The sequence below is a fragment of the Oncorhynchus tshawytscha genome, linkage group LG10, assembly GCF_018296145.1.
Source record: "Oncorhynchus tshawytscha isolate Ot180627B linkage group LG10, Otsh_v2.0, whole genome shotgun sequence".
Taxonomy (NCBI): domain Eukaryota; kingdom Metazoa; phylum Chordata; class Actinopteri; order Salmoniformes; family Salmonidae; genus Oncorhynchus; species Oncorhynchus tshawytscha.
The window spans coordinates 7,374,087-7,396,467 of record NC_056438.1 but is presented as its reverse complement, the minus strand read 5'-3'; the positions used below and the strand labels follow the sequence as shown (position 1 = coordinate 7,396,467).

Sequence of the window (22,381 nt, the reverse complement as noted above, 5' to 3'; positions counted from 1 at the left end):
CACGTATCCCTGTTACCTCGCTACTACTGCAACACGTCTCCCTGTTACCTCACTACTACTACAACACGTCTCCCTGTTACCACGCTACTGCAACACGTATCCCTGTTACCTCACTACTACTGCAACACGTATCCCTGTTACCTCACTACTACTACAACACGTATCCCTGTTACCTCACTACTACTACAACACGTATCCCTGTTACCTCACTACTACTGCAACACGTATCCCTGTTACCTCACTACTACTGCAACACGTATCCCTGTTACCTCACTACTACTACAACACGTATCCCTGTTACCTCACTACTACTACAACACGTATCCCTGTTACCTCACTACTACTACAACACGTATCCCTGTTACCTCACTACTGCAACACGTATCCCTGTTACCTCACTACTGCAACACGTATCCCTGTTACCTCACTACTACTACAACACGTATCCCTGTTACCTCGCTACTACTACACGTATCCCTGTTACCTCACTACTACTACACGTATCCCTGTTACCTCACTACTACTACACGTATCCCTGTTACCTCACTACTGCAACACGTATCCCTGTTACCTCGCTACTGCAACACGTATCCCTGTTACCTCACTACTACAACAACACGCATCGCTGTTACCTCACTACTACAACAACACGCATCCCTGTTACCTCACTACTACAACAACACGCATCCCTGTTACCTCACTACTACAACACGCATCCCTGTTACCTCACTACTACAACACGCATCCCTGTTACCTCACTACTACAACACGCATCCCTGTTACCTCACTACTGCAACACGTATCCCTGTTACCTCGCTACTGCAACACGCATCCCTGTTACCTCGCTACTGCAACAACACGTATCCCTGTTACCTCGCTACTGCAACAACACGCATCCCTGTTACCTCGCTACTGCAACAACACGCATCCCTGTTACCTCACTACTGCAACAACACGTATCCCTGTTACCTCGCTACTGCAACACGTATCCCTGTTACCTCACTACTGCAACACGTATCCCTGTTATCTCGCTACTGCAACACGTATCCCTGTTACCTCGCTACTGCAACACGTATCCCTGTTACCTCGCTACTGCAACAACACGCATCCCTGTTACCTCGCTACTGCAACAACACGTTTCCCTGTTACCTCGCTACTGCAACAACACGCATCCCTGTTACCTCGCTACTGCAACAACACGTTTCCCTGTTACCTCGCTACTGCAACAACACGTTTCCCTGTTACCTCACTACTGCAACAACACGTTTCCCTGTTACCTCACTAGGTCAACAACGACAAAAACATCTGTGGCATTGTGTTGTGTGACAAAACTGCACATTTTAGAGTGTCCTTATATTGTCCCCAGTACAAGGTGCACCTGTGTAATGATCATGCTGTTTAATCAGCTTCTTGATATGCCACACCTGTCAGGTGGATGGATTATCTTAACAAAAAGGAGAAATGCTCACTAACAGGAATGTAAACAAATTTGTACCCAAAATTTGAGAGAAATAAGCTGGTTTTTTGTACGTATGGGAAAATTTCAGGGGTATCTTTTATTTCAGCTCATGAAACCAAAACCTTAAATGTTGCGTTGTATATCTTGGTTCAGTGTTTACTACACCAGATGGACAAACAAGCTATCAGTATGGAAAGAGGAGGGAGAAACAACACACGCTGTAGCTGTACAGCCTATTGGTCTCTGGCACAACCCTTCCGTGAGCCGCATTGAGACAGAATTCAACTTTGAGTGACGGGTAAGTAGCGCTTCCAAATGAAGGGAATGGACGTGCGAGACTTCCCATCGAGTAGTTATCACACGTCCCATAAAGCTCTGCAAGGCTCTCAAGTTGCTTCAGGCAGACAAAGTAATGGAATCTCTCTCTCTCTCTGAGCCACCTAGCTGACCGGCTAACATGAGCCACCTACCATGAGACAAGAACAGTCATAATGGATTCGTCTTCAGATATGTCTAAGGAGCTAATATCAGATGTGTGAATTGGTGTTTTCTAGAGCTCGCCTTTTCTAGAGCTCGTGTTTCTCTGATGAAAGACAACAGCTCAAACACAAAAAGTTGAATATTAGAGAAAGTAACATGATATGACAATATGGCTGCAGGACGAATTAAATCACATGACCGATACGGGAGAAAAACCACGATTTCAAATCGGTTGTTTACTAGCAAATTGTTGGAGGACAATATTCTTAAAAATTTGGATGGAGCAGCATTTACACACGCAATATTACACTTAACAGTATCACGCAGGATGAGAAAGGATGGAGGGAGCATTGTGAATGTGGAAACCTGTTGCACCACGAGTCGACTACAACACCCACAATGCAATGCTCTCTCTATAGGCTAGCTAGCTAGGTAGCTACACACAATAATGGAGGGAGCATTGTGAATGTGAAAACCGTTGTGGAAACCTGTTGCAGCACATGTCGACTACAACACCCACAACGCAATGCTCTCTATGGGCTAGGTAGCTACACACAATAATGGAGGGAGCATTGTGAATGTGGAAACCTGTTGCAGCACATGTCGACTACAACACCCACAATGCAATGCTCTCTCTATAGGCTAGCTAGCTACACACAATAATGGACGGAGCATTGTGAATGTGAAAACCGTTGTGGAAACCTGTTGCACCACGAGTCGACTACAACACCCACAATGCAATGCTCTCTCTATAGGCTAGCTAGCTACACACAATAATGGAGGGAGCATTGAGAATGTGAAAACCGTTGTGGAAACCTGTTGCACCACGAGTCGACTACAACACCCACAATGCAATGCTCTCTATGGGCTAGCTAGCTACACACAATAATGGAGGGAGCATTGTGAATGTGAAAACCGTTGTGGAAACCTGTTGCAGCACATGTCGACTACAACACCCACAACGCAATGCTCTCTATGGGCTAGCTAGCTACACACAATAACGTCAAAGTCAATCAGCATGTGAAGTAGCTACAGTAGTTAACTGTCAAAACGCCAAAAAAAATAAAAATAAAATTGCACTCTCTCTCTCACCATGTTTAACCTGCAGATCGATGTGCCTCGCAGAGTGAAGTCATTCACAACGGCAACATGCAATGCATTCTGGACTAAAGAGGTTGACAAATAGGAGACGTGTGTTAGACCCTCTGTTAAAATTACATTTACTTAATTACTCAAGGTAGGAATATCCTAAAAAAGAAATATGATCAGTGGCTCATTCAAGAGAAGGTCTAGGCTATAGTCTATATCAGATATGTTTCTTAGAGGAGGTCTAGGCTATAGTCTATATCAGATACATTTCTTAGAGGAGGTCTAGGCTATAGTTTATATCAGATATGTTTCTTAGAGGAGGTCTAGGCTATAGTCTAAATCAGATACATTTCTTAGAGGAGGTCTAGGCTATAGTCTATATCAGATACATTTCTTAGAGGAGGTCTAGGCTATAGTTTATATCAGATATGTTTCTTAGAAGAGGTCTAGGCTATAGTCTATATCAGATACGTTTCTTAGAGGAGGTCTAGGCTATAGTCTATATCAGATACGTTTCTTAGAGTAGGTCTAGGCTATAGGCTATATCAGATATGTTTCATAGAGGAGGTCTAGGCTATAGTCTATATCAGATACGTTTCTTAGAGTAGGTCTAGGCTATAGGCTATATCAGATATGTTTCATAGAGTAGGTCTAGGCTATAGTCTATATCAGATACGTTTCTTAGAGTAGGTCTAGGCTATAGGCTATATCAGATACGTTTCAAGAGAAGACAGCCACCTGCGTTATGACATCAGACATCAGTGTTTAAATCTGACATGAACAACGTTTTCACCGTCTAAAAGTCCTATTCCTATTAACTTCCAGGGTAGTGAGAGAGGCTTTATCACGGCGCTACGTCGCAATTGGCTGAATTTCTACCCGTTTGAACGGCGATAGCTCTGAGACACACGTGAAAACGTGAAATGACCCCCCGAGAATTGATAGCGCGTCACTCAGAGATGCACAGAAACAATATAACTTTCAAAATGGGTGAATCTTTAAGTTTCGTTTTCTCAAATTTTTGTTTCATTTTTTGTACACCAGCTTCAAACAGCTAAAAACATTTATTTTTGGGGGGGTTATGGAAATAGAGAATCCTTGTATATCTTCACTGTACTTGTGTCACATAAACTGAAATTAGGACAATTATTAGATTTTAGCAACCAGGAAATGGAGGAGAGATTTCTGCATAATGCATCTTTAAAACATTAAAATGATGTAGTTACATAACGTTAACCTAAGGAGCTACGCACTACCCACTACGCCAATGCAAGAGAGAAAAGCCAATTAGGTGTATAGTTACAATCAATGGATAGAATGTGGGTCTTCGGTCAGGTGACAGCACTGTCTGACGGTGAGTCAGCTTCACACAGACGCCGGGTAGTCCCTAGGCGGTGCAAGGCAGAACAGGGTCCAACGTCAGTCTGGCGAGGAATGAGAGCAATCTAGACGGGGTCAGTCGGACACGAGCTGGTGATCTGGATTACTTAGCTCGGCTTCAATGCCGAGCCACCTTTGTGACGTCACTAACTGCCGAGCCACCTTTGTGACATCACAAACTGCCGAGTCACCTTTGTGACATCATCAGAAATTGCTGAGTGATGATTGTGACATCACTAACAACAGCAGAGTGACTTCATAAAAAGGTTTAAAAGTGGGAAATCTAACTTTAGGGCAGCTATCTAACTGGGGTCTCTATAAGGCTTCACCCCCACTATGCACCTCTCAACAGCTGTGTGTGTGTGTCTCAACAGGGTTGTGCTAATGGAAGGGGGCAGGGCAGGGAGTGGCACACCACAAGAGTGCTACACACACACTCTCCTGAGTCATCCTTCTGTACTCAGACCAACACACACCATTTATAGCCTTTATTCATGCTCACAAACTTGGAAGCTCAGCCCTATAAAAAGTCCTGAGGGCTTTACCAGAGTCAGAGCAGTCCATGTGTGTTGTTGCCTATAGTGAGAATGGGAGACAGTGGTAGGTAGGATCAGTGAAAGAAACTAGTCTAGCTAGACAACAGAATGATCATATAGCCTCACTAGCCTGTAAACACTATGTCACTATGTATATTACAGACTACTGTTCAACCACATACTGATGTCTGTGGTGGGGAGAGAGAAACACACACACACACACACACAAGACCGGGTCCGTAGCGGGGGAGAGACACGACCGGGGCCGTAGCGGGGGGAGAGACACGACCGGGTCCGTAGCGGGGGAGAGACACGACCGGGGCCGTAGCACTGGGGTGTTGACTCCTCCTGGGACACTGTGTAGTGTGTTGACTCCTCCTGGGTTTGGCCCTGACACTGTGTAGTGTGTTGACTCCTCCTGGGGGACCTGACACTGAGTGTGTTGACTCCTCCTGGGTTTGGCCCTGACACTGTAGTGTGTTGACTCCTCCTGGGGCCCTGACACTGTGTAGTGTGTTGACTCCTCCTCCTGGGTTTGGCCCTGAGAGTGTGTTGACTCCTCCTCCTGTGTTTGGTCCTGACACTGTGTAGTGTGTTGACTCCTCCTGGGTTTGGCCCTGACACTGTGTAGTGTGTTGACTCCTCCTGGGTTTGGCCCTGACACTGTGTAGTGTGTTGACTCCTCCTGGGTTTGGCCCTGACACTGTGTAGTGTGTTGACTCCTCCTCCTGGTTTGGCCCTGACACTGTGTAGTGTGTTGACTCCTCCTCCTGGGTTTGGCCCTGACACTGTGTAGTGTGTTGACTCCTCCTCCTGGGTTTGGCCCTGACACTGTGTTTGGCCCTGAGTGTGTTGACTCCTCCTCCTGTGTTTGGCCCTGACACTGTGTAGTGTGTTGACTCCTCCTCCTGTGTTTGGCCCTGACACTGTGTAGTGTGTTGACTCCTCCTCCTGGGTTTGGCCCTGACACTGTGTAGTGTGTGTGTGTGTGTGTGTGTGTGTGTGTGTGTGTGTGTGTGTGTAGAAGGTAATTTGTGAAGGCTTCCTCAATGTTATTGTATGCAGGTTAATTGCTGATGACGGCTAAGAGCGTCCTCTCTGACCACGAGGAAAGAGAGAGAGTAGAAACCTACCAAAAATGAATCAGGCAACACATTAAATCCCTTCTGGACCATTTCCTGGACAATCGTGTAAACTTGGCAGTAGGAAGCCTAAACAGTATATTTGACCTTTCAGCTTCCTAACCAAATCAAAAAATCTCAAGCAGAAAAGGAACAAAGACAAATGGTTTGATGAAGAATGCAAAAACCTAAGAAAGAAATTGAGAAACCTGTCCAACCAAAGACAGAGAGACCCAGAAAACCTGAGTCTACGCCTTCACTATGGTGAATCACTAAAACAATACAGAAATACACCACGGAAAAAGAAGGAACAGCACTTCAGAAATCAGCTCAATGTAATTGAAGAATCCATAGACTCTAACCACTTCTGGGAAAATTGGAAAACACTAAACACAAAGAATTATCTATTCAAAATGGAGATGTATGGGTAAAGCACTTCTCCAATCTGATTGGCTCTTTAACAAAGAACAAACAGCAAAAACATATACAGGATCAAATACAAATTTTAGAATCAAATATTAAAAGAAAATCTTAGCTCTGGTGTCTGCCCCAATATTTGGAACCAAGGACTGATCACCCCAATCCACAAAAGTGGATACAAATTTGACCCCAATAACTACCGTGGGATATGCTTCAACAACCTTGGGTAAATCCTCTGCATTATCAATAACAGCAGACTCGTACATTTCCTCAGTGAAAACAAAGTGCTGAGAAAATGTCCAATTGGCTTTTATGAAATTAACGTACGACAGACCACGTATTCACCCTGCACACCCTAATTGACAAACTTTGTTGATTTCAAAACAGCTTTTGACTCAATATGGAATGATGTTAACATATGTTTTAAATAAAATAATAATAAAGTCAATAAAAACCCTCTGAAATGAACTGAGAGAACAGAGAGGGTGGGGAGGGGGCAATAATCTCTCCCTAAAGTCCCCCCCTCCTGGCCATGGGAGTGTTTGTTCCAGATTCCTCAGGTAGAGGATGAGGAAGGCTCCGATCCGTGCTTCCCTCTTCCTCACCCCGGAATGTTAGAATCACACACCAGAGCAGTTCACACCAGTTATTGATTTGGCTCTATTGGTTCAAAAATAACTAGCCTGTCAGTGAGACTCAGAGGAATGTAGCTACCAGCCGAAACCTGCATCTAGCTAGAGTTTGTACCCCTCACACACACACCTCCTTCAAGACAACGCGATAGTCAAAGGAATGTACTACGAGCAAAACCTTCAGGAAACGACCAGTTGCCTAGACTACTATACTTTCCCCCTGGAAACAACAAGGAAGTGCAATGACTGAGGATCGTAATGCAACAACAACAACAACAACAACAACAACATCAACAACAACAACAACAACAACAACATCAACAACAACAACCACCTCAGGATGCATCTAAAATGTAACCTCGTTCACAAAACGTGGGGATGTGAAACTGTCATTAAAGACCCATTCCCACCACTCCCTGTTGGGTCAAGGATCCAAAATGACCTCACAGTTTCCCCAGAGCAAGCACACAGTCAAAACAGCATTGTGCAACTGTAGCTATGTGGCCAGGTGACTCACACAGGGAGTGGCACTTCTAGTTGATTACATGTAAAAGAATCATAGCTTTGAGCAGAGTAAAACACTGGATTGTAGTTCAGTGGTACATGACACCGTCTGAAACCTGTGTGTGTGGTCGTTGTTGTGTGTGTGTGTGTGGTCGTTGTTGTGTTCTGAGTAATAGTTAGCTTGGGAGCTTGGTCCGTGTATCAACTGGGATTCATACCAAGACTGGGGGGTGGGTTGTATTGGAAAATTAAGTGGCACTGCAACACAATACTGTGTGACACACACACACACACACACACACACGTTTACACCCACACACACACACACACACACACACGTTTACACCCACACACGTTTACACCCCCACACACATGTTTACACCCCCACACACACACACACGTTTACACCCCCCCACACACACACACACACACACACACATGTTTACACCCCCACACACACACACACACACACACACGTTTACACCCCCACACACACGTTTACACCCCCACACACACACACGTTTACACCCCCACACACACACACGTTTACACCCCCACACACACACACGTTTACACCCCCACACACACACACACGTTTACACCCCCACACACACACACACACACACACGTTTACACCCCCACACACACACACACACGTTTACACCCCCACACACACACACACACACACGTTTACACCCCCACACACACACACACGTTTACACCCCCACACACACACACACGTTTACACCCCCACACACACACACACACGTTTACACCCCCACACACACACACACACGTTTACACCCCCACACACACACACGTTTACACCCCCACACACACGTTTACACCCCCACACACACACGTTTACACCCCCACACACACACACACACGTTTACACCCCCACACACACACACACACACACACACCCCCACACACCCCACACACGTTTACACCCCCACACACACACACACCCACGTTTACACACACACACACACACGTTTACACCCACACACACACACGTTTACACCCACACACACACACGTTTACACCCACACACACACACGTTTACATCCACACACACACACGTTTACACCCACACACACACACACACACACACACACGTTTACACCCCCACACACACACACACACACACACGTTTACACCCCCACACACACACACGTTTACACACCACACACACACACGTTTACACCCACACCCACACGTTTACACCCACACACACACACGTTTACACCCACACACACACACGTTTACACCCACACACACACACGTTTACACCCACACACACACACCGTTTACACCCCCACACACACGTTTACACCCCCACACACACACGTTTACACCCACACACACACGCTTTACACCCCCACACACGTTTACACCCCCACACACACACGTTTACACCCCCACACACGTTTACACCCCCACACACACACACACACACACGTTTACACCCACACACACGTTTACACCCACACACACACGTTTACACCCACACACACGTTTACACCCACACACACACGTTTACACCCACACACACACGTTTACACCCACACACACGTTTACACCCACATTTGATGAGCCAGCGATTACAATACAATGACCACACAAAGTTGAATGACTAGCAGGGATGTAACGATTCACAAGTTCCCCAGTTCAAATGTGTGGGTGGGAAATGCTCAGACACACCGGGTGGGATCACAAATGTCTCCAAATGCTCAGACACACCGGGTGGGATCGTCAAATGTCTCCAAATGCTCAGACACACCGGGTGGGATCCAAATGTCAAATGTCTCCAAATGCTCAGACACACCGGGTGGGATCACAAATGTCTCCAAATGCTCAGACACACCGGGTGGGATCACAAATGTCTCCAAATGCTCAGACACACCGGGTGGGAAATGTCTCCAAATGCTCAGACACACCGGGTGGGATCGTCAAATGTCTCCAAATGCTCAGACACACCGGGTGGGATCGTCAAATGTTTGCCTGCATGAGTGGCGCAGCGGTCTAAGGTCACTACAGGCACCCTGGTTCGAATTCAGGCTGTATAACAACCGGCCGTGATTGTGCGCCGACCTATGGGACTCCCAATTGGCCCAGCGTCATCCGGGTTTGGCAGTCATTGTAAATAAGAATTTGTTCTTAAAATGACTTGCCGAGTTAAAGGTAAAAATGTACAAATATATTTTAAAATATAGCTAATTTGTAAATGAGAAATATGGACACATTACTAGTTCACACAATCTGCTGATGATGACAAGTTAATTATTCAAGTTAATTAGTGGGTGATGGTGATTTCAGAACCACAGCCCCCCCCCCTAATCTGATGGCGATAGATGTGTGTTTTAAGGCTCTAATCTGATAGTGGTAGTGGGGTGGTAGATGTGTTTTCCCTTCGCTTCTGTCATTCAGATGTGAAATGAAAAAAATACATTAAAAAAAAAAAATGTATAGCAGGTTACAAAGTAGAGCTTCGTAGCTACATTTTGGTGTGTGGGTTGTCACCCCTTTTTCATGACGAGATGCTAGCTGTGCGAGGGAGTGTTTGTTGGCTCGACGCTGTTCGCTGAGGTAACGCTCTGGGTGAAAAGGTGAATTATCGTTTAATCATTTCAAGTGTAAAACTACCAGAATTCAGTGGCTACAGTCTAATAAATAAAACATATATATATAGTTAAAATACCAGTGAATTGAAAATGTGTCACAGCCATCTTGATTTGCAGCTGGCAGCTTACCTTAGAAGTAAGCTATGTTATTAGACTACTAGTGTAGCCTTCTGCGTTACAGTTCAGACTAAGTGAGAAGTGTGTGTGTGTGTGTGTGTGTGTGGCTAGCTATGGTGCGTGTGAGGAAGCAATTGGAACATTGCAATTCACTAAATAATTTGCATTGTTCATCTGCATAAATTAGTTTGAAACCATTAAAATTAGAATGAAACAGTTTGTTTGGTATTGTACAAACCATAAAGAGCTGTTCAGAATATGACCGCCCGACCTTAAATTGTTGGTCTTAAATTAACGTAATTACGTATTCCAGTATTGTCTCTTTTGCAGAATAATGCATTTCATAAATTGTACTTGATAGTTGAGAAATCAGCTCAGTCTTCTACATCGGCCCTGAAAATGTCAACAATATGAGATATTGGACAACAACAAAAAAACGTGTTGAATTGAACAATCCAGACAGGTGATTTGGTATCATTATTGGACTAGGGGTTATGGTTGACCAGTCCACCACCTTTTACAGATCACTTGAAAAATAACACACTGTACCTCAGTAATGATAAATCCTTGTCAAATAAATAATAATGTACTGTGTTCCCGAAAAGCTTTTCCATAACATGGAATACTAAGTATAACAGTAGAACCACCTTTTCATTTGGTTACTCCCTTAAAAAAACCTAATAATAAACCCTGACGTGTTAGAAGATGTATTTTGCCAGTTTGTCAACGGTTTATTCACTTTGGCTAACTAACGTTAGCTGCTAGCTAGTCAGGCTAGGTAGGGAAGGTAGGGTAGTCAGGCTAGGCTAGGTAGGGTAGTCAGGCTAGGCTAGGTAGGGTAGTCAGGCCTAGGCTAGGTAGGGTAGTCAGGGCTAGGTAGGGTTGTCAGGCTAGTTAGGCTAGTTAGGGTTGTTAGGCTAGGTAGGGTTGTCAGGGATAGGTAGGGTTGTCAGGGATAGGTAGGGTTGTCAGGGTTGTTCAGGCTAGGTAGGGTTGTCAGGCTAGGGTAGGGTTGTCTAGGGGTAGGTAGGGGGCTGTCAGGGCTAGGTAGGGTTGTCAGGGCTAGGTAGGGTTGTCAGGGATAGGTAGGGTTGTCAGGGATAGTTAGGGTTGTCAGGGATAGGTAGGGTTGTCAGGGAGGCTGTCAGGCTAGGGGTTGTCAAGGCTAGGTAGGGTTGTCAAGGCTAGGTAGGGTTGTCAAGGCTAGGTAGGGTTGTCACGGTTGTCAGGGCTAGGTAGGGTTGTTAGGCTAGGTAGGGTTGTCAGGGCTGGTAGGGTTGTTAAGGTAGGGTTGTCAGGGCTAGGTAGGGTTGTCAGGGTTAGGGCAGGTAGGGTTGTCAAGGCTAGGTAGGGTTGTCAGGGCTAGGTAGGGTTGTCAAGGCTAGGTAGGGTTGTCAGGGTCAGGGCTAGGTAGGGTTGTCAGGGAGGGTTGTTAGGCTAGGTAGGGTTGTCAGGGCTAGGTAGGGTTGTCAGGGCTAGGTAGGGTTGTCAGGGATAGGTAGGGTTGTCAGTCAGGATAGGTAGGGTTGTCAGGGATAGGTAGGGTTGTCAGGGATAGGTAGGGTTGTCAGGGATAGGTAGGGTTGTCAGGGATAGGTAGGGTTGTTAGGGTTGTCAGGGCTAGTTAGGGTTGTTAGGGTTGGTAGCACAGCTAATCGGATAACACACTTGTCAAGTGTTACTCTCCATTTTTTTTTTTATATGAACTGAAAACATATGTTCATGATCACTGTAATTTGTTTGGCTAGAATAACAAAATGGTGTGTGTTGTGGTTAATTAGTTAGTTAACACAACTAGTTACAGCTTCTTCAACAAGTTTGAACCGGTTAGCAAAATAAATCTGTAACCCCGAAGAGGAGTTGTTAGCTTAGCCGAAGGGGAGAGATGGACTCTCTAGTCGCTTTCAACTGTTCCCCGGTAACGGGGTTTAAAAAAATAAAAAATAAAAAAGCCTTTTACACCAAATCATAACAAGAATTACGTCCCGACTACCGGACTCTTTCTTACCGGAGTGTCGGTCCGATACAGTTCGTGTCTGTGCTCTCTATCTCCCGTAAGATACGTTCGTGTTCCGCTGCGATTTCAACGCTCGCCATGTTTCCATATCCTACCCGAACAAGACCACAGGGGGCGTGTTCATGACGGAACCCGTTTAGCGACGCAAACAGAGCAAGCCAATGTTCTTATTGGACAACGTCAGGGTTTTGACAACTCCCCGTTTCGTTCCGTTTGCTTCAGTTTAGGAAACATTTTTGCGTCGGAATGGAATATACGCACCCCGGGACAAGAGAGGAGACGCCGTTCCTGCGTCACCAACAAACAAACAAACAAAAAAAAAAAACAACGCAGATACAAGACTCTCCGTTTAATTCCCTTTCATTTCCTTTCCTAGCTACTTGCCCAATTTCCCGTGATAAAGCCAGTTGCCCTCTTCTTCTACTTCCAAGAGAGCAAAAAGAAAAGTGCACTTTATAATAATGGATTTATGCAACAAAAAAATATGATTCGATATACACTTATTTGACCATCATAATGGTAAAGGGGCTTTACATTTCCTTGTTTTGACCATAAACGTCAGTCTTTGGTGGCAGTAGGACTCCTCCTATCGTCCATAAATCATGGATTATTGGATACAAGCGAGATAGCAGCAATGTTACGGTTCCCTTTCCTTTGCATGTTCATTGATAAATAATGCTGCCAATCAATAAAGTTGGAGTTTGGTAAGTGACACTTCTAATCCGTGTTTTTGAAAATCCTGTCCGTGTTTTACTTTTACCACGAGCTGTGGCAGGTGGGCGTGCGTGAGAAAGAGGCAAAGCCAGAAGGATAACTGGGCCCAAAACCTGTCTTCTCCAGCAGGTGGCGTTTTTTTTTTGCTGGCACAAATCTACTATCACACTTGACCCATTTACTTTTTTGCACTGCCTCAGCATACGACACCTTCTGCACTACTCTGACTCTAGCCACCTCAACCTGCCTCTCTCTCACCGGACATCCCAAGCAACATGGGCACCACTACAGTTGACACACACAACTTTATCCACCAAAACTACGCAATCTTCTGTCCCATTGCCCTCTTGCACACTTCCCACATCTTGGAATCTCCCGCTCCTACACACTGCTGCAACATGACCATAAACGTGGCACCTGAAACACCGCAGTGGGTTCGGCACAAAAGCTCTGATAGGATAACTGATATATCCTAACATGACTTTGTCGGGGTAAAGACTCTGATTCAAAACTCTAAAGGACAGACTGTGACACCTCTGTTTCACCACGCTCCCCACCGGGCCTACATCGCGCCAAACGACGGGCATCACAAACACCAGGAATCTTCAACTTCAATTGCTCCACCTCCACATAAATCACTCCTTTCGATGATGCCCTGTTCCTAAACGTAAATCAAGAAACACAGATCTTGGCCCCGAGTTGCGTGGCATGGAGCACTCGCTCCCTCTGAGAGGAAGAAACACAAACAAAATCACAAAGTCCATTTTGGGTTACCTTCATCGATTTAACAGTATCCAACAGCTTTCAACCCAACCTGATACCACATATGGATCAGCCAAAAAGGCCTGGATCCGCTTTCTCCAAGAATCTCACTCCCACCGGGCCAAACTCATCTTTGTAATAACCATGTCAATTGATGCAAGGCTCGGGCTCCTCACCACACCTTCCACCTCAATCTCCCCCATCACTTCTATTTTACCTCCAGAACTCTGTCTGGTGGACATCTCACTCTGTTTGTACTTGACCCCAGTGTTCTACACCTCCACATCTCCATTTTTTATTTTTTTATCTTCATCTTCATCTAATTCAACGTCTGCCACCTCTTTTTCTTCATCTTCCTCCTTCTTTTAAATCCTCCTTTCTGTGTTCCTTTTCCCAATATTCCTCATCTCCCAGGCTTTGCTAGCGGCCTAGTTACCTCCCGACGTAACTCAATCTCATTATTGTCCAGCTCACCTCGGTAACGTGTCTTCTCTCCGAGCGCTGACATTTTGAGAGCATAAGCAATGGCACAACTCCCAACTGGCCATGTACGTGTGCATGTCAGACACCTGGCCATTTACGTGTGCATGTCAGACACCTGGCCATTTATGTGTGCATGTCAGACACCTGGCCATGTTACGTGTGCATGTCAGACACCTGGCCATTTATGTGTGCATGTCAGACACCTGGCCATGTACGTGTGCATGTCAGACACCTGGCCATGTTACGTGTACGTGTGCATGTCAGACACCTGTGCATGTCAGACACCTGCATGTCAGACACCTGGCCATGTACGTGTGCATGTCAGACACCTGGCCATGGCCATACGTGTGCATGTCAGACACCTGGCCATGTACGTGTGCATGTCAGACACCTGGCCATGTATGTGTGCATGTCAGACACCTGGCCATGTACGTGTGCATGTCAGACACCTGGCCATGTATGTGTGCATGTCAGACACCTGGCCATGTGCATGTCAGACACCTGGCCATGTACGTGTGCATGTCAGACACCTGGCCATTTACACCTGGCCATGTGTGCATGACAGACACACCTGGCCATGTAGACACCTGTGTGCATGTCAGACACCTGGCCATGTACGTGTGCATGTCAGACACCTGGCCATTTACGTGTGCATGTCAGACACCTGGCCATTTATGTGTGCATGTCAGACACCTGGCCATGTACGTGTGCATGTCAGACACCTGGCCATGTATGTGTGCATGTCAGACACCTGGCCATGTATGTGTGCATGTCAGACACCTGGCCATGTACGTGTGCATGTCAGACACCTGGCCATGTACGTGTGCATGTCAGACACCTGGCCATTTATGTGTGCATGTCAGACACCTGTGTGCATGTCAGACACCTGGCCATGTACGTGTGCATGTCAGACACCTGGCCATGTATGTGTGCATGTCAGACACCTGGCCATTTACCATGTCAGACACCTGGCCATGTACGTGTGCATGTCAGACACCTGCATGTCAGACACCTGGCCATTTATGTGTGCATGTCAGACACCTGGCCATGTACGTGTGCATGTCAGACACCTGGCCATTTATGTGTGCATGTCAGACACCTGGCCATTTATGTGTGCATGTCAGACACCTGGCCATGTATGTGTGCATGAGACACCTGGCCATGTTATGTGTGCATGTCAGACACCTGGCCATGGCCATATGTGTGCATGTCAGACACCTGGCCATTTATGTGTGCATGTCAGACACCTGGCCATTTATGTGTGCATGTCAGACACCTGGCCATGTGTGTGCATGTCAGACACCTGGCCATGTATGTGTGCATGTCAGACACCTGGCCATGTACGTGTGCATGTCAGACACCTGGCCATGTATGTGTGCATGTCAGACACCTGGCCATGTCAGACACCTGGCCATGTATGTGTGCATGTCAGACACCTGGCCATGTACGTGTGCATGTCAGACACCTGGCCATCATGTCAGACACCTGGCCATGTGTGTGCACCTGGCCATGTACATGTGACACCTGGCAGACACCTGGCCATGTATGTGTGCATGTCAGACACCTGGCCATGTACGTGTGCATGTCAGACACCTGGCCATGGTCAGACACCTGGCCATGTACGTGTGCATGTCAGACACCTGGCCATGTACGTGTGCATGTCAGACACCTGGCCATTTATGTGTGCATGTCAGACACCTGGCCATTTATGTGTGCATGTCAGACACCTGGCCATGTATGTGCATGTCAGACACCTGGCCATTTATGTGTGCATGTCAGACACCTGGCCATTTATGTGTGCACCTGGCCATGTATGTGTGCATGTCAGACACCTGACACCTGGCCATTTATGTGTGCATGTCAGACACCTGGCCATTTATGTGTGCATGTCAGACACCTGGCCATTTATGTGTGCATGTCAGACACCTGGCCATGTATGTGTGCATGTCAGACACCTGGCCATTTATGTGTGCATGTCAGACACCTGGCCATTTACGTGCATGTCAGACACCTGGCCATGTATGTGCATGTCAGACACCTGGCCATTTACGTGTGCATGTCAGACACCTGGCCATGTACGTGTGCATGTCAGACACCTGGCCATGTATGTGTGCATGTCAGACACCTGGCCATTTATGTACGTGTGCATGTCAGACACCTGGCCATGTACGTGTGCATGTCAGACACCTGGCCATTTACGTGTGCATGTCAGACACCTGGCCATTTACGTGTGCATGTCAGACACCTGGCCATTTATGTGTGCATGTCAGACACCTGGCCATTTACGTGTGCATGTCAGACACCTGGCCATTTATGTGTGCATGTCAGACACCTGGCCATTTATGTGTGCATGTCAGACACCTGGCCATTTATGTGCATGTCAGACACCTGGCCATTTAGTGTGCATGTCAGACACCTGGCCATTTATGTGCATGTCAGACACCTGGCCATGTGTGCATGTCAGACACCTGGCCATGTATGTGTGCATGTCAGACACCTGGCCATTTATGTGTGCATGTCAGACACCTGGCCATTTATGTGTGCATGTCAGACACCTGGCCATGTATGTCAGACACCTGGCCATGTATGTGTGCATGTCAGACACCTGGCCATGTGTGCATGTCAGACACCTGGCCATGTGCATGTCAGACACCTGGCCATGTCAGACACCTGTGTGCATGTCAGACACCTGGCCATGTGCATGTCAGACACCTGTGACACCTGGCATGTCAGACACCTGGCCATGTGCATGTCAGACACCTGGCCATGTACGTGTGCATGTCAGACACCTGGCCATGTACGTGTGCATGTCAGACACCTGGCCATTTATGTGTGCATGTCAGACACCTGGCCATGTATGTGTGCATGTCAGACACCTGGCCATGTATGTGTGCATGTCAGACACCTGGCCATGTACGTGTGCATGTCAGACACCTGGCCATTTATGTGTGCATGTCAGACACCTGGCCATGTATGTGTGCATGTCAGACACCTGGCCATTTATGTGTGCATGTCAGACACCTGGCCATTTATGTGTGCATGTCAGACACCTGGCCATGTATGTGTGCATGTCAGACACCTGGCCATGTATGTGTGCATGTGTCAGACACCTGGCCATGTTGTGCATGTCAGACACCTGGCATGTCAGACACCACCTGGCCATGTATGTGTGCCATGGCCATGTGTGCATGTCAGACACCTGGCCAGACACCTGGCCATGTACGTGTGCATGTCAGACACCTGGCCATTTATGTGTGCATGTCAGACACCTGGCATGTGTGCATGTCAGACACCTGGCCATGTATGTGTGCATGTCAGACACCTGGCCATGTACGTGTCAGACACCTGGCCATGTGTGCATGTCAGACACCTGGCCATGCCATGTCAGACACCTGGCCATTTATGTGTGCATGTCAGACACCTGGCCATGTACGTGTGCATGTCAGACACCTGGCCATGGCCATTTATGTGTGCATGTCAGACACCTGGCCATTTATGTGTGCATGTCAGACACCTGGCCATTTATGTGTCAGACACCTGGCCATGTACGTGTGCATGTCAGACACCTGGCCATTTATGTCAGTGTGCATGTCAGACACCTGGCCATGTATGTCAGTGCATGTCAGACACCTGGCCATGTACGTGTGCATGTCAGACACCTGGCCATGTACGTGTGCATGTCAGACACCTGGCCATGTACGTGTGCATGTCAGACACCTGGCCATGTAGACACCTGGCCATGTGCACCTGGCCATGTCAGACACCTGGCCATTTATGTGTGCATGTCAGACACCTGGCCATTTACGTGTGCATGTCAGACACCTGGCCATTATATTGTTTTATACAGCATTACAGTATATTGTTTTATACAGCATTACAGTATATTGTTTTATACAGCATTACAGTATATTGTTTTATACAGCATTACAGTATATTGTTTTATACAGAATTACAGTATATTGTTTTATACAGTATTACAGTATATTGTTTTATACAGTATTACATTATCTTGTTTTGTACAGAATTTAAGTTTATTGTTACTGTGATTTTCTGACTCTTAAAACTGTCTTGTTTTATACAGTATAAAATCAAATGATATTGTGACTGTGACTTCTGACAATTCTAATTGCCTGTAAGGCTATCCTTCCCACCTCCCCTGTCTGTTTTGTATGTGTACTATGTAGCCTATCTGATGCTCTACAGGCTTTGGGCCTGTCTCTTCTCTCACAGCCCCAACAGAAGTTGTTCAACTCAGTAGACTGCTGTGTAGACGAGGCCCTGGAAGGCATCGTCTCGAGCGCTGGATGTCTGACTCTACTGAGGGGCCAAGGGGTGGTGGTTAGAGCTGACCTGGAGGCCCTCAGGTGCCGGGTGGCCCTGTTGTCTGGAGGGGGGGGTCTGGACACGAGCCAGCACACGGAGGTAAGACACAGGTAGCCCTGACCGGGACTCAAACCCGAGTCCATCGACTGTCAGTCCAACCATTCTTGGCAATCCTCTCATTGGCCGATAACATCTCAGTTGTTAGCGCTGCTTGAGCTTGAGCTTCCCACACACACACACACACACACACACACACACACACACACACACACACACACACACACACACACACACACACACACACACACACACACACACACACACATACACACACACACACACACACACACACACACACACACACACACACACACACACAGCTCCTTCAATCATTCGTCTCAGTGCAGAGCTGAGTGTTCCATTGGTTGTGACTAGAGGGCATACAGCTACAGGAAGTTATTTTTTTGTAGCAGGTTAGGACAGCATTTTAGCTGACCCTGACCCTAACCCTTTCCTAACCTTAACCTATGTCTCCTAACCTAACACGTTACGTATCCTAACCCACTGAGTAAAATCTCCTGACCTGCTACGAATAAGTAACTTCGGGTCGTAGGCGTACTCCCTCTAGTCAGAACCTGTTCCATCCAACAGCAGTTCACTTCCTCTCTCACAGCCAATCAGATGCATGTTTTACATTCTGACAGCCTATCAGACACCTTGTTCAGTTTATGTGGTGTATGGTGAAGTTGTGCCTCGTCGCTAATCCTGGGTCAGTTTTATATTTTCCACACTTACAGTACCCGTCAAAAGTTTGGACCCATTCAAGTGATTTTCTTTATTTGTACTATTTTCTACATTGTAGAAAAATAGTAAAGACATCAAAACGATGAAATAACACATATGGAATCATGTAGTAACCAGGCAAATTAGTTTACAAGGGTGGATCCCAAACTATATGTGTAAAGTTATAAAAAACCAAACTAAGTTAGTTGTTCAAGACATTTTAAAGATAAAACAGGAGCATATCGTTGTTAAATATGTCAATGTGTTTCTCAGAGAAAACAAGATCTGATTCAAAGGGGGTGTGGCAGAACTCTTCAAAGGGGTGTGGCAGAACTCTTCAAAGAACTCTTCAAAGGGGTGTGGCAGAACTCTTCAAAGGGGGTGTGGGCAGAACTCTTCAAAGGGGTGAACTCTTCAAAGGGGGTGTGGCAGAACTCTTCAAAGGGGGTGTGGCAGAACTCTTCAAAGGGGGTGTGGCAGAACTCTTCCACAAAAGACTCAGGGAGAAAACACACGACTGTCAAATCAAATCAAATCAAATCAATTTATATAGCCCTTCGTACATCAGCTGATATCTCAAAGTGCTGTACAGAAACCCAGCCTAAAACCCCAAACAGCAAGCAATGCAGGTGTAGAAGCACGGTGGCTAGGAAAAACTCCCTAGAAAGGCTGGAAAACTAGGAAGAAACCTAGAGAGGAACCAGGCTATGTGGGGTGGCCAGTCCTCTTCTGGCTGTGCCGGGTGGAGATTATAACAGAACATGGCCAAGATGTTCAAATGTTCATAAATGACCAGCATGGTCGAATAATAGTAAGGCAGAACAGTTGAAACTGGAGCAGCAGCATGGCGTGTCATCATGTCAGGTAGTCCTGGGGCATGGTCCTAGGGCTCAGGACCTCCGAGAGAGAGAAAGAAAGAGAGAAGGAGAAAATTAGAGAACGCACACTTAGATTCACACAGGACAGCGAATAGGACAGGAGAAGTACTCCAGATATAACAAACTGACCCTAGCCCCCCGACACATAAACTACTGCAGCATAAATACTGGAGGCTGAGACAGGAGGGGTCAGGAGACACTGTGGCCCCATCCGAGGACACCCCCGGACAGGGCCAAACAGGAAGGATATCCTCGACTGTCCTCGATGAAACGTGGCTATCGAGGAGGGGAGGGGCCTCTTCTGTTCTCCTAATAACTAATGGACATATCCTTGACCACGGTTCAGGTCATGGAGGAGAGAGGACGGAGGAGTTGAGGGGAGGAGCCTCTTCTGTTCTCCTAATAACTAATGGACATATCCTTGACCACTGTTCAGGTCATGGAGGAGAGAGGACGGAGGAGGAGAGGACGGTCTTTTGCACAAATGAGAATCTCCTCCATTCATCTCTTCTCTCAATTATTTTTATATCTCTGATGATTCCATTTTTATTTTATTTTAAATATTCATATCATGTCCACAGTTAATTTCTGCATGTTTTCCCCAAATGGACTGAATGAATTGACACCTTAGTTGTTTAATTGACCACCCCTTTTACACTTAGTAACCCCACCCCCCTCTTCCTCAACCAGTTATCGATTTCCGGGTCACCGAGGAGAGAGCTTTTTGCCCAAATGAGGAAAAGCCTTATTCTCTAACTCACTCTTTCTCTCACTCCACCCTCACTTTCTCCGTTCACAGATAACGTGATCTAACAGCCAAGGACTCACAGACACATTGCATCTTACCACAGGCACACACTCACAATTAATTGACAAAATCCACTTCTTTGGTTGTGAACACACACTCTTAATGAGAAAGTCCTGCCTCAGTCAACAGCAGCAATGTGAGTTAAATTACCCTGTAAAAAGGCAGCAGAGATGTCGGCTTGTAATGCAGAGTTGACTTGTAAAGCTCGTCTGTGGCTGCAGAAGCCTAGTTCTGGGTTGACTACTACTGTACTACACAGTACAGTACACCGCACTTCCTTATGTAGTGGTTCTACACCCCCATCTAGTGGTCGCTTGGTGCTATTACTGCACTGATACGAAGTTGAACAATAGTTCAGAACGAGGAAGCAGGTCAACACAAGTTTAATTAGGAAAATGTTAAAGGGACGTTATGCATTTGCCACATCCATTTAAAAAAATATATGTTTTACACCCGTTGCTTTTTGAAGAATATAACTTAAAAATGCTTCATTAACTCGGTTCAACGGTCGCATCAGAGCACAAAACATCAGAACCTAAAATGCTAAGCTTGTTTTATGTTTTGATTCGACGATTTCACATAGGTGGCGTAAAAGCAGTCGTTGATCAACCAATGGTGTGTTAGATACCGCCCACAGATGTACGATTTCACATAGGTGGTGCAAAAGCAGTCGTTGATCAACCAATGGCGTGTTAGATACCACCCACAGATGTTTGATTGACAGCCCCTCATTATCATATTGGAGGAAGAAACACAAATAAAAAATATATAAATTAATAAAATGAATTAAAGTTTGAATAATTAGATAATATGTAGATAAATAATTAAATAATAAATAATTAAATACAGTAGCAGTCAAAAGTTTGGACACACCTACTCATTCAAGAGATTTTCTTTATTTTGACTATTTTCTACATTGTAGAATAATAGTGAAGTCATCAAAACTATTAAATAACACATATGGAATCATGTAGTAACCCCCAAAAATATATATTTATATTTGAGATTCTTCAAAGTAGCCACCCTTTGCCTTGATGACAGCCTTGCACACGCTTGGCATTCTCTCAACCAGCTTCACCTGGAATTATTTTCCAACAGTCTTGAAGGAGTTCCCACATTTGCTGTGCACTTGTTGGAAAAACCATTGAATGAGTAGGTGTCCAAGCTTTTGACTGGTACTGTATATATATATATATATATATATATATATATATATATATATAAAATTGCAACACAGGTGACTCCTGA

General features: G+C 45.9%; 2 protein-coding genes across 2 annotated transcripts in view; both read right to left on the bottom strand.

Moving 5' to 3' along the window:
* Positions 1-12,510, bottom strand: part of exoc6b (exocyst complex component 6B) — a 168,564-nt gene extending 156,054 nt beyond the window's left edge. The window contains 1 exon segment of the mRNA XM_042329384.1: positions 12,374-12,510. Coding sequence (XP_042185318.1) covers positions 12,374-12,462 — 89 coding nt within the window. The 5' untranslated portion in view covers positions 12,463-12,510.
* The window catches only part of LOC112259691 (gastrula zinc finger protein XlCGF57.1), a 1,127,091-nt gene that overhangs the window by 1,062,634 nt on the left and 42,076 nt on the right, over positions 1-22,381 (bottom strand). The window lies entirely within an intron of this gene.